Here is a 14,163-nt window from a genome sequence, read left to right as displayed (position 1 = left end):
AGTAGGCAGGGACATAGGTGTGGGTGGAGCCAGTTTGCACTTCCCTCACCCCCTGTCCGTGACAAAAAGTATGTATGTCCAAGTATGTGCAACTGAGTAAAACCTAAGCAGTCCCAATACAGTTTAAACATTTTTAAAAGAGTTATCCCACAAATAAAATAATGGTGTGATTAGATATTATTTATTTTTATTTTCTATAGATATATTTTTTAAACTATATCAATGCAAAATGCTGATCTCCAGTGTAATTTTCACCCTTTTTAGCTTCTTTACTCACCCATCTACAGCTCTGCTCTCTTCACTTTCTGTGAGGAGGCAGCAGTTCAGCACACAGGACAATCAGGCAGCTGCATCTCCAGGTAGTGCATTGCAGTAAATTCTTGTTAAGCCCTTCTCCTGTCTTTCTCCCCTCCACAAAAAATAGTCCCTCCCACACAGCCCCAGTGATTCCACTAATTCATAGTACTATATGTAATGCTCCCCTTGCCCAATTACCTTCTCCACTACATAGACAGAAATATATCCATATACTTCTATGAATTTGGGCTGCTTAATCTGCTTCACTGGGGAAGCAAGCGTGGAAGTTACTGAGCATGTGAGTCCACCACTGAATGCAGGAGAAGGTGGACCAGACACATGAGAAACAGCACATGTATTGCTATAAAACTTCATTTGAAATGTCCTTCATGGCACAGTAATATGTTTCCCTTTACAGAAGAATGCCATATTGAATGGCTTTTCATTTTATTGCATTTATATAAAATAATGCATTATATGATATGTAATGTTAATTCAATACATCAATACTTTTTTTTTGTGTGGAAATACCCTGTAAATGTGTTTTAATGCATCTGAAAAATTGGATTCCTACGGAAAAATAAAGAGGAGCAGATCATTATTTGACTGCTGTATTCATTGTAAGTACATAAAAGAACTTGGAGTCATATACAGCCTAAACTGGCCAAGGAAAAATGTCACAGAATGTTTCAACAGCCGAAAGAAAAAAAACAGCGTTTCTATTAAATGCATGAGATTAAGGAATTCCATCTGATCTTTTAACATGAAAAGAATCAGCTTAACACACTTATGATAATCGCAGATAACCATAAGAATTAATTAACATGGGATATCAGATTCAAAAGCTATGTGCATGAAGGATTACAGCGGTGTCAGCTTTTTGGTTTCAAACTAAGATGTCAAACTATAGCATATGAATATAGCAGCGTGATAGAACAGTTAGACTCAATTATTGCAACAATCACTATGGATATGACTGATCTATTGTATAACTTATCCTGATGGATCACACTAGCAATAGATGACTACACTGCCGCATGTTGGCAACAGGAACCTCACAGCAGAGATCCAGTCTAGGCAGTAAACTTTTGGAGTATACTTTTGGCTCCCTTTGTCAAGTCACTATAAATCCTAATTAGGGGGTCACCTGGGCTTTTCTTTAAAGGGGTTGTCCCACGAAAAATATTCTACAGTTTTCAAACCAGCACCTGGATCTGAATACTTTTGTAATTGCATGTAATTAAAAATTTTGTATAGCTACTGAATTATTCAATAAAATCTATCTGTATAGTGCCACTTAATTTCTTATTTCTTTGACCGGCTCACTAAGAAGGCTGCACATGCTCAGTTTCATCCTTTATCTTCCTCCTGAGCTGTGATAGGGAGAGCTGAGACACGCCCCCTGAGCTGGGATAGGGAGAGCATGGACACGCCTCCTGAGCTGCAGCAGAAAAGACACTCCCCTTGAGCTGTCAGCTCAATATAAATCTAGCAGAGCAATGACTGAGGAGATCTCTGGATCCATGTGAGGTACAGGGCTGGTGCTAGCTTTGTTAGAAAGAGATTCCCATGTACTTTATTATGTCTGATTTTCATTTTTTACATTATTCATGGAATAACCCCTTTAAGAGCTGTGATTCCTGTCATTATGACTATTAGGGTATACAGTACTTTACGAATGACCTACTGTACCAGATGCCTTTTTTAGATGGGCTTGAAGGGTATACCTTTGCAACCATTTTTACTGATCTTATTCATCTAAAATAAAAATAAATCTTAAATGTCATATTGTTTTATGTACAATGCATTCAGAAAGTCTTCAGACCCTTTCACTTTTCTGTTATGTTGCAGCCTTGTGCTCAACTAAAAATTCTAGTTTTCCCCCATCAATGTACACTCAATATCCCATAATTAGACAGTGAAGACAGAATATTAGACATTTTTGCTAATTTATTAAAAAGGAAAAAAAAATTTTTTTACAATGACATAAGTATTCAGACCCTTTGCTATGACAAGCTCTGGGGGCCTCCCATTTCTCTTGATCATCTTTGAGATGTTTCTAGACCTTGATTGGAGTCCACCTGTGGTAAATTCAGTTGATTGATTGGTCTTACAGCTGACAATGCATAACAGAGCCAAAACCAAGCCATGAGGAGGGAAGAACTGCATGTAGAGCACGGAGACAGGATTGTGTGGAGGCACAGATATGGAGAAGGGACTTGGTAAGAGTGGTGACCAAGAAACAGTCACAGGCTGAGCTCCAAAGATCATGTGGGCAGATGGGAGAAACTGAAGGTCAACCATCTCTGTAGCACTCCAACAATATGGGCTTTATGGCAGAATGGCCAGAAAGAAGCCTCTCCTTGGTAAAAGACACATGAAAGCCCACCTAAAATTTGCAAAAAAGCACCTAAAGAACAATCAAACTGTGAGTAACACACTTTTCTGGTCTGATGAAACCAAGATTAAGCTTTAAGGCCTCAATTCTAAGAGTCATGTCTGGAGGAAACCAGGCACTGCCAAATACCATCCCTATAGTGAAGCATCATGCTATGGGGGCTAGGACAGGAAAACTAGTCAGGGTTGAGGAAAAGCTAAATAGAGCAAACTACAGGGATATTCTAAATGAAAACCTGACCCAGAGAGCTCTAGACCTCAGACTGAGCCGAATGTTTACCTTCCAACAAGTAACGCTACTTTCACACTGCTGTTTCTGGGTCCGCCTGTGAGATCTGTTTCAAGGCTCTCACAAGCGGCCCAAAACAGATCAGCTCAGCCCCAATGCATTCTGAATGGATAAGGATCCGTTCAGAATGCATCAGTTTGCCTCCGTTCAGCCTCCATTCCGCTCTGGAGGCGGACAGCAAAACACTGCTTGCAGCGTTTTAATGTCCGCCTGACGATGTGGAGCCAAACGGATCCGTCCTGACTTACAATGTAAGTCAATGGGGACTGATCCGTTTTCACTGACACAGTATGGTGCAATTGAAAACGGATCCGTCTCCCATTGACTTTCAGTGTAAGTCAAAACGGATCCGTTTGCATTATCATGAACAAATGGTAATGCAAACGGATCCGTTCTGAACGGATACAATCGTTTGCATTATAGGTGCGGATCCGTCTGTGCAGATACCAGACGGATCCGCACCTAACGCAGGTGTGAAAGTAGCCTAAATGATCCTAAGCAGACAGCCAAAACAACACAGGAGTGCCTAAAGGTTAACTCTGTGAATGTTCTTGAGTGGCACAACCAGAGCCCTGACTCGAACTCAATCCAACATCCCTGGAGAGACCTGCAAATGCCTGTCCACCGATGGTCCCCATACAACCTGACAGAGCTTAAGAGGATCTGCAGAGAAGAATGGCAGAAAATCTCAGAATCCAGGTGTGCAAACCTTGTAGCATCATACCCAAAAAGACTCAGGCCAGAAATCGCTGCTTCAACTAAGTACAGAGTAAAGGGTCTGAACACTTATGTCAATGCAGGATTTTAGTATTTTCCTTTGCAATAAATTAGCAAATATTTTTAACATTCTGTTTTCACTTTGTGATTATGAGGTATTGAGTGCAGAATTAATGGGTAAAAACTTGAATTCTGTTTTATTTTAGCACAAGACCGCAACATAAAATGTGAAAAAGGTGAAAGGGTCTGAAGACTTTCCGAACACATTGTATGCAGCTTTTCCAGGCCTACACTAAGTGTCTATCGTTACGCACTACAGTGATTCTGCAGATACAGTATGTGGTACTCTTTCCTTTCAGAAGACGATGAGATCACATATCTCTGTGCAGTAGATCACTATTTGCAAAGTTGCCTCCTTTTTTACATTTGCTGTTAAACAATAGAAAAAATAATTTGTTCTGCTGCATCCAATCACTTTCCTCAGCAGTATATGGCAGATGATTGCTGAAACCAGTAATTGGCTGCATTGGTTATGTGGAGTATATGGGTATGCCAATGCTGCACCAAAACAAACAAAGCCTATTTGTGTGTTACAATCAGTGGGTGTCGAACAATTGAATCAGCCAACTGGTTTGACTTTGGGCTAAACCTAAGGGCATTATCCTGGCAGTCACCTAGTATTCAGACTTTTCTGCAGGGGAGCCACCAGGCCACTACCTCCTGGAGTAGTCCCTGCATGGATGACTGCTTACCCTCAACAAACGTCTTCTACTTTTGCTAATTTGTCATATTTAAACGTTTCATATCATTCAATTTCAATACAACATAAAGAGAGCACAAATAAACACAAAATGCAGCCTCTAAAAGATAACCCCAAACCCTCATAACTTGTTGTGCCACCCTTGGTAGTAACAACTGCTATATAAAATTCTGTGAAGAGTGTTTTACATAACTGTGGAGGAATTTCCTTCGCTGAACTATCTATTTAAGGTCTTGCCACATCAACTCAATGGGCTTTATGATAGGACTTTGATTGGACTTTGATTCAGCCGCTCAAGAACCTTAACTTTATTTCTTTTGAGACATTCCAAGCTTTAGGTCACAAACTGATGGGCAGACATTCTCTTTCAGGATTTTCCAAAAGAGAGTTTATGGTTTCTTCAATCATGACAAGTCATCCAGGTCCTGCAGAAGCAAAGCAGCTCCAGACCATAACACTACCTTCACCTTGTTTAACTGTTGGTATGATGTTATGTCTTATGTGGAAAGTAATGTGAGCTTTACACCAGATGTAACAGATGTCACCTCGAACTCATCAGTTCACAGACTATCACCTCAAAAGTCTTGGGGGCATCTAGATTTTGTTGTCTAGTCTTTGTGTTCATTTTGGCCAACAACGCTTTGTACCTTGCAACTCTCCCACAGATGCCATTTTTGCTCAGTGTCTTTCTTGTGGAATCATGTACATTAAGGCCCACTGTTCTTTAGATGTTCATCTGGGTTGTAACCTCATGAATGAGTTGTCGATGTCCTTTTGGAGAAATTTGGGCAGGCAGGCCAACCTTCCTGGGAAGGTTCACCACTGTTCCAAGTTTTCTCTATTTGCTGACAATGGCTCTCACTGTGGTTAGCTGAAGTCCCTGAGCATGGCTTTTAACCCTTTCTAGACTGGTAGCTTTGTTTCCCATCTGCATTTGAATCTCTTAAGAACGTGTGCTGCTTTCTGAAACCTTCCAGCTTCCGTCACGTTGTCAACATCTAATATTTAAGTAATATTTAAATGAACTAGTCTGGCCAGCAATCATACCTGAGTGTGGCTATTGAAACTGAAGCCACTTTTCAAATTACTTTGGATAACTGGTTGATTTAGTAGCTTAGAGGACAGTGAAAATGCCTTCACATGCGGCAGATTTTGTGGCAGAAAATTCTGCGACTGAAAATCAGTTCCATTCACCTTAATGGGGCTTGCAGAAATCCATGCGCTTGCTTCCCCATTTAAATGAATGGAACTGATTCTCATAGGGCCAGGTAGGGCTGAATAGGAAAAGCACTATTTCTTCAATAAATGAAATCATCATTTAAAAACAGCATTTTGTCTTTACTTTGTATATCTTATATCTTTTAATTGTGCCCATGTCTGCTGAAAATATCCATGCCCAGCAGTTGATCTGTTGACCAGAATGAGATGAGGAGGCTGTAGAGCCCTGAATACACCCTCTATATCAGGGATCAGCAACCTCCGGCACTGAAGCTGTTCGGAAACTACAACTCTTAGGGTCCATTCACACGTCCGTTGTTTCTTTCCTGATCTGTTCCGTTTTTTGCGGAACAGATCTGGACCCATTCATTTTCAATGGGTCCTGAAAAAAAACGGACAGCTCAATGTCAGATTTTTTTTCAGGACCCATTGAAAATGAATGGGTCCAGATCTGGTCCAGATCTGTTCCGCAAAAAACGGAACAGATCAGGAAAGAAACAACGGACGTGTGAATGGACCCTTAGGCCTAGTTCACACGACCGTATGGCTTTGTTTTTTGCGGTCCGTTTTTCACGGATCCGTTGTTCCATTTTTGAGTTCCGTTGGGTTTCCGTTTCCTTTCCGTTTTTCCGTTCCGTTTTTCCGTATGCCATGTACAGTATACAGTAATTACATAGAAAAAATTGGGCTGGCCATAACATTTTCAATAGATGGTTCAGAAAAAACGGAACGGATACGGAAGACATACGGATGCATTTCCGTATGTGTTCCATTTTTTTTGCGGACCCATTGACTTGAATGGAGCCACGACTCATGATTTACGGCCAAATATAGGACAAGCTCTATCTTTCAATGGAACGGAAATACGGAAACGGAATGCATACGGAACACATTCCGTTTTTTTTGCGGAACCATTGAAATGAATGGATCCGTATACGGACCGTATACGGACCACAAAAAAAACGGCCCGTACACTCGCAAAAAAAACGTTCGTGTGAACTAGGCCTTAGAATCCACCTTTCACTTCATTGGGAGTTACAAGAACAGCCAAGTAAAGTGTGCATGCTGGGAGTTGTAGTTTCACAGCAGCTGGAGTGCTGAAGGTTGCTGATCCCTGCTCTATAGTATGTGCACAACAACTGTATATTATCTTGTTCATTTTTAATATATAAGGCCAATTTGGGCGTTAAAGGGGTCTTATCACTTCAGCAAATTATTGTCCATATTGTCTCCTTTGCTGGCTTGATTTATTTTTCCATCACATTATATACTGCTCGTTTCCAGGGGTTACGACCACCCTGCAATCCATCAGCGGTGGTCGTGCTTGCACACTATACAAAAAAGTGGTGGCCTACATGTGCTCCCATGGTCCTGGCCACCAGAAAGGCCGCCTCCTTTTCCTATAGCGTGCAAGCACAGCCACCGCTGATGGATTGCAGGGTGGTCATAACCATGGAAACGGTAGTGTATAATGTGAAGGAAAGATGAATCACTCCTGCAAAAGAGGCAATATGGATAAGTGTCTTGTATTTACTTTGTTATTACATGGAGGATACAAGTATTCACTAAAACAGACCTGTTTGGAGAGGTGAGGGGTCTTCTTTCAGAACAAAGAGAATTCTTGTGAATAAGCCTCTATTTGAGGTCTTGCTTTTGCAGAAGTAGTATTTTAATAGCAACTTTTTCAGCTACATACACGGTATGCAGATGACAAATCTATGTTCACTGTTTATTGACTAGTAAAAAAGCTCTGGCACCTGTTAGGACCTACCTGAAGTATGCCCCGTCAGCCTGGTGATCACAATGCTGATCTAAAGGTCACAAGTTAAAGGGACCCCTCTCCCTTTGTCCACACTGCCATCAGCACAGATCGCAGTACTTTATGGGTTAATCAGCTGAGACCCCAGTTTCTTCAATCACAGCCTCTTGCTGTTGGTGTACCAACAGGCCGAATGGTGTACGTGTAAAGCATGGTGGAGTAATTACCTCCTATCGATGTATGTTACAATGTGGGAAGAGGTAAAACATAATCCTGTGTTTTGTTAAATTATTTTAAAAGGTAAAAATAAAAATATTTGACATTCATTTTATATTCTAAATGTATAGCTGGAGTGATCTGATTATACTGTCCAGGTGGCTGCAGCATATTCCAGTATTCGTGTTACAGCCCACCCTCTCCAAATACAGATGCAACAGAGGCCCATAAGAGGTCTCCAGGCTGCTGTAAAACGAAGCTAGAATCTGTCATTAGCAATAAGAAAGCAATTTTTATCTATTTATTGAAAATGGAGCCACACTTTAAACACTGATTCTATGATTTCCAGTATTTTATTTAAAGGTATCTCTTACATTCAGGAGGCAGGGAGACCAGTGTAAAGCTACATCTCATAGAACTACACTGGAGAGTCAGCACACACAGATGGCATAGACAGGAAGTGTGAGTCAGGAGGTCTATATAACTACTATATATCTGCACTCCTGGTCCATTAGATAGGGGAGACACTATATTTTCAACAGAATAAAGAGATATACAGAGAAACATGTAATGAGGGGAGGGGTCTGAATTCTGCCAGGAGGGATTTGAGGGAGTTCAAATCAGCCACAGGGACAGACTGAGTCCCTGTTTACACTTCAGAGAAAACTCTGGGCTGATGGTCAGACTTGAGGTCACATGGCCAGGTTCCCATGATGAAAAAGTTCAAAATGCATTGATGTAACTGGGGGAATAATGCCCCTGCATCTTATGGGAGAATACTAATGAGCACTTCCATTATGGAACCGCTCATTAGTACCGGAGGACCAGGAAGCGGTGAAGGCTCTGTACTCACCGCTTCCTGGTCCTCGGCTGTGCAGTGGCTGCGCACAGTGTGAGGGCGCTCTATGCACAGCTGACAGCAGAAGGAAGAGGATCGCGCTGGAGGAGAGGAGCGGCGGCGTCCAGGAGCAGGAGAGGTAAGTGGTTTATTTATTTTGTGATCTGAGGCTGGGGGCTGTTGAATAATGGCTGGGGGCTGCTGAATAATGGCCGGGGGCTGATTATATATATGGCTGGGGGCTGATTATATATATAACTGGGTGCTGATTATATATATGACTTGGGGCTGATTATACATATGACTGGGGGCTGATTATATATATAACTGGGTGCTGATTATATATATGACTTGGGGCTGATTATACATATGACTGGGGGCTGATTATATATGGCTGGGGGCTGATTATATATGGCTGGGGGCTGATTATATGACTGGGAGCTGATTACATATGGCTGGGGGCTGATTACATATGGCTGAGGGCTGATTACATATGGCTGAGGGCTGATCCCATATGGCTGAGGGCTGATCCCATATGGCTGGGGGCTGATCACATATGGCTGGGGACTGATATGAGGCATGGCGGTCTGATCTAAGGTCTTATTGGGGTCTTATTAACATTGGGGGTCTAATTGGGGCTCTCAGCTGAGGTCTGATTAACATTGGGGGTCTGATTGGTGGTCTGACCTGAGGTGTCATGAAAAATGTTTTTTTCTTATTGTCTTACTCTAAAACCTAGGTGCATCTTATGGCCCGATGCGTCTTATAGGGTGAAAAATACAGAGTTAGGGTGGAACAAAGTACACTGCTAGAATACTGGTGGTCAGTAATATATGTAAAATAAAAAAGGGAAAAAAACAGGAGTGCTTCTTTAACTATATTGTATCCCCTATCGAATCATTATAATAACAGCAATTGTGTTCCTCCAAAGAGAAGCCAACTACAAACCAGATGCAAAATGCTAACTGCACAAATACTGTACATAGCTTGATTCAATTAATTCTTAAATTGTTTCACTCATAGTGAACCTTAAACTTTAAAGCACGCCATGAAACAACTAACAGGACTATTAGTAGAATGTCCTTGCACGTGCTTGCTACATACCGGTACATTCTGGTATGATACTTATGTGTACATGTGTTCTTACCCCTCCTACGCATGGCCTCCTCACTCTCAGGTTTGCGACTCACAGACACAACCTTCATGGTTAGATGAGCACCCCCTTGGCGAATCAGTGATACCACTTGTTTATGACCAACCTTCACAACATTTACTCCATTCACCTGGAGGACATAAATGGGGGAAACCTTAGGAAAAACTGGAAATGAGAAATGTATAAAAAGGTGGAGTTCTATAGAGAAGCGGGTGAGAATGGTTTAGCTATAGCTGGTTCATGGATTGAATATTCCAGATATATCATGTTGCCTCAGGAAAAACATCCTATGGAACCACATACAAGACTGTATAGAACATTTCAGTACACGTTCAGCATTTCATTACATTGGTGGAGATTGTAAGGCTCTTTTGTGGTCCTTCCTTATTAATGTACTGTAATATTACTGGGATTAAATTAAATCGACAAAACTAGGTAAGAAGGAAGCAGGGTCAATATGCAAGTGCAAACAAAAAGTAAAGCTGTTAACCACAGCAACCAAGTGGTGAGTTTTATGGGTAGTCTGCTTGAAACTTCTTAACTTATGTTTCCATGTGTTTATTTATCGGTCCGAGTATGGTTCCAGTATTAACTTCAATAGGGTGAATTCATTGGTGGCATTAATGGTAAAGTAGGAAATAACATCCTTTCCACCCCACAAAAAATGTACATGGTTTAGCTATCATAGGCAAAAAAGAAGCAAAGACATCAAGTGTGAATATGGTCTTAAGGTATGTGACTGCATTCTGATTCCACACCTCAATCAAGAAGTCTCCTGTCCTAAGACCTGCTCTCCATGCTACGCCATCGACGTCCACAGACTCCAGATATTGCAGAGCAGGGAAAGCTGGTGTAGGTGTGAACTCCTCGATAGGTGTCTCTGCTGCAAAGAAAAAAATTTTCATAATAAATAAGTAAAATTCAAACATTCCATAATTTACTGTCAACATCTGTATAAATAGCACCAGTGAAAGAAAGCACATTCAGACTCACACAACAACTCAACTTAAGGCCAAGTTCCCATCTGCATCAGAGGCTCCGTTTGGAGCCATTTACATTTTACGCAGGTCAGGAGGTCTCTGTTGCAGGTTCCGTCAAAAATATCAGACAAAAAAAGTCCTCCATGCAGTACTATGTTGCCTGGTAAAATGACTGCCTGCCTAATGGAAACCCTTTGGACTCCATTATATCTGGGAACTTTAGGTTAAGTTACCGTATGTGCCGAATCCGGCACTTTCATTATTTTTGTTGTTCTGCTCCTATGACAAGCAGAACAATAGACATCATTGCCGCAAATGGGAAAGCAGCCTTCGCTATATATATTTTTTGCAAAGCTAGTTGGTTCTCCAGGATTTACATACTGATAGGTGACCCTGCTACAGACTCACATAACCCCTGTCAATCAATTGTATTGATCGTGGCACTTCAAGAGCACTTAGGCCTCTTCCTAGGCCGTGTGACACCACGTTCATCAGTCACATGGCCAAGAGAATGAGGCTGAGCTGCTATACCATGCACAGCCACTATCACATGCATGTGCTTGGCAAGATGTGAGGAGGCCACATCACTCACTGGAGCTCCTGTGAGCGTCGCAACATCGTCAAACAGCTGACCGGCAGGGAAATTTGAAGTTAGACCCCCGCCGATATGATACTGATGACCTATCCTGAGGATAGGTCATCAATATGTAAATCCAGGAGAATCCCTTTAAAACTGGTTTCACATGAGCGTAAAATAAGTGCAATTTTGTAACCGTTTTGCAGCTGCAAATGCCAACCTGAATGTAGGTCTAATGACCCAAACTAACAGCATTACAAATCCCTCTGGTTGGGCTAGGATTTGCAGTCATAATACAAATGCTAAGATGTAGCTGTAGTTCAGCTGACTGAGTGAGGCCAATGACTGTATGTATGCATAATGTGATATAATGGTTAGATAGTGCCAAGACACCTAATACATAAGAAAATACCAATATATGTGCCAGGTTTCTAAACTGTACACAGTTTGCTCATATGCAAGCATATTAACTGGCTTAAAGGGGTTGTCCCACAAACAATATTCTACAGCAGGCATCGTCAAACTGCGGCCCTCCAGCTGTTGCAAAACTACAACTCCCAGCATGCCCGAACAGCCTACAGGTATCAGCCTACAGCAGGGCATTGTGGGAGTTGTAGTTCTACAACAGCTGGAGGGCCGCAGGTTGAGGATGCCTGTTCTACAGTGTTCAAACCAGCACCTGGATATGAATACTTTTGCAATGGCATGTAATTAAAAATTTAGTATAGCCACTGAGTTATTCAATAAAATGTATCTGTATAGCACCACCTGCTGTTTGTTCTTTTTCTTATTTCTTTGTCCAGCTCACTGAGAAGGCCGCACATGCTCAGTTTCATCCTTCAACTGCCTCCTGAGCTGTGATAGGGAGAGCTGAGACACTCCCCTTGAGCTGTGATAGGGAGAGCATGGACACGCCCCCTGAGCTGCAGCAGAAAAGACACTCCCACCGAGCTGTCAGCTTAATAAATCTAGCAGAGCAATGAATGTGGAGATCTCTGGATCCATATGAGGTAGAGGGCTGGTTCTAGCTTTGTTAGAAAGAAATTGTCATGTACTATATGATGTTTGATTTTCATTTTTTACATTAATCATCATGGATAGCCCCTTAGCGGACGTCACTCCGGATGCTTAAATGAAGGAAGAGACCGGCACTCCTTGGTACTGCAATTATATCAGGTTTATTCGACACTCATAGAAGAGGTAACGCGCGTTTCGACACATGCAAGTGCCTTTATCAAAGCAGATCCTGCTGCTCACATTGCTTTGATAAAGGCACTTGCATGTGTCAAAACGCGTGTCACCTCTTCTATGAGTGGAGAATAAACCCGATATAATTGCAGTACCAATGAGTGCCGGTCTCTTCCTTCATGTTCTATTCTTGTTCGCAATTGCGGACAAGAAAAGGCATTTTCTATGAGAGTCCGCAAAATGCGGAACGCACATTGCTGGTGTCCGTGTTTTGCGGATCCCCGAAACCCATACGGACGTGTTAATGGACCCTTATCCTGAGGATAGGAAATCACTTAATAAAATGTGGACACCCACATTTCAGTGGGAATCAATTTTAAACAAAAAGTTATGAAAAAGTTCTCTTTGTATGATGGATGGCATTTTGACCTAATGGAAGGTGGGGCTACTGATATCAAAGAAGAGCTAAATGGGAATGATCTGGGTTTGCTGTTTACATCTTTGCATCTGTGTAATATCACGTTGAACAAGACAGGATTGTGTATGTGGACATACCTTTTGCTCCTCTCAACACAAAACCAAATCCCTCCAGTTCCCTCTTCTGTAATCGAGCAACTTTCTCCTGGATGACATAATCACTACAAAAATTCAAATGACATCAATATAAATGACCATGTAACTGTTTTATAGCAGAAAAGTTCGATCGTCCCCCGAATGTGAAGCTTAGCAGACCATATATTTGGTCTGGTCTGGTTTCATAAACTCAGTAGACACTGCTGTTATTCCAGACATAATATACAAACCCAAAATGAAATCACCACTTTGAAGTTGCAAGTGTCCATACACATGATATGAACATCAGACAGAATTGTTGCTTTTGCTGGGACCAGTCAACCATCTAATGTGTATGGGGATGCCTCAACTCTCCCCCAAAGAAAGATGTCGGGAGAAAGAAGCTTTTTCCCTCTCCCCACTGAGAACAATGCACAACTGAGTTGACCACATGACTATGGGTCTGGAGGAATGGTTGGTGGCCAGTTGTCCTTGGATGTTACATACTGATAATAACTGTATGATAAATGGATCTCACCTATGAGAAGTAAAGGAGTCATATGATCCAACTGTGTAATGTCTGAAGAGACGCTTCGTCCGATCTTCACGAGTTTCTGAAAGGCAAACCCCAAGATATGTGAGCCACACTGAAGTTCTCCCACCTTTTATTGTACAGCTTTAAAGCACTCACTGATATACTACAATATAAACTGAAATTGGACGATCATCAGCAAATAATGTAAGAGTGTATAGCAATAATTTCCTGTAGTTTTAATGTTCCATATAGTTCACAACAGGTCTCTCCATAGGCTATCATAATGCTTGTCATACCTTGACGTGGATCCGGCTGTCTCATCTGCACTTCCTCCACACAGTCTGCTGGAAACCATCCACTCCGACCCTTGACTGATCCTTCCCAAAATCCACCTTCACCAATACTCAGCACTGTAATAGAAAAGCAGTCCAACAATGAGGCAATCATAATTTATGTACATGAACCCACAATTAGATGGACACAAATATAAACTCACAGGCCACTAGAAATGATAGAGCCTATTGCACAAACTTCAGATTGTACTGGAAAGTACTAAGGCTAGGTTCACAGATGTGTTGTGAACTCCGGTAGTCTGTTCCAGCAGGTGCCGTGCACTGCCGAACCCCTATTGACTATAATGGGAACTGGCGGGGACTCCAGAGCTTTCCGACATAAATGCATGCAGTA

The 14,163-nt window shown here is 41.7% G+C and overlaps 1 protein-coding gene across 10 annotated transcripts in view; it reads right to left on the bottom strand.

Annotated features, from left to right (window-relative positions):
• SHANK3 (SH3 and multiple ankyrin repeat domains 3) overlaps positions 1 to 14,163 on the bottom strand; it is a 448,201-nt gene that overhangs the window by 50,969 nt on the left and 383,069 nt on the right. For all 10 annotated transcript variants that reach the window (XM_040413566.1, XM_040413565.1, XM_040413567.1 and 7 more), the window contains 5 exons: positions 13,773 to 13,886; positions 13,480 to 13,555; positions 12,945 to 13,027; positions 10,403 to 10,527; positions 9,639 to 9,774 (listed from right to left, as the gene is read on the bottom strand). In XM_040413566.1, coding sequence (XP_040269500.1) covers positions 9,639 to 9,774; positions 10,403 to 10,527; positions 12,945 to 13,027; positions 13,480 to 13,555; positions 13,773 to 13,886 — 534 coding nt within the window. The remainder of the gene's footprint in view (positions 1 to 9,638; positions 9,775 to 10,402; positions 10,528 to 12,944; positions 13,028 to 13,479; positions 13,556 to 13,772; positions 13,887 to 14,163) is intronic.

Source organism: Bufo bufo, chromosome 1 (genome assembly GCF_905171765.1).
Source record: "Bufo bufo chromosome 1, aBufBuf1.1, whole genome shotgun sequence".
NCBI classification, from domain to species: domain Eukaryota; kingdom Metazoa; phylum Chordata; class Amphibia; order Anura; family Bufonidae; genus Bufo; species Bufo bufo.
The sequence above is the reverse complement of the archived record's forward strand: the minus strand, read 5'-3'. Positions and strand labels throughout refer to the sequence as shown.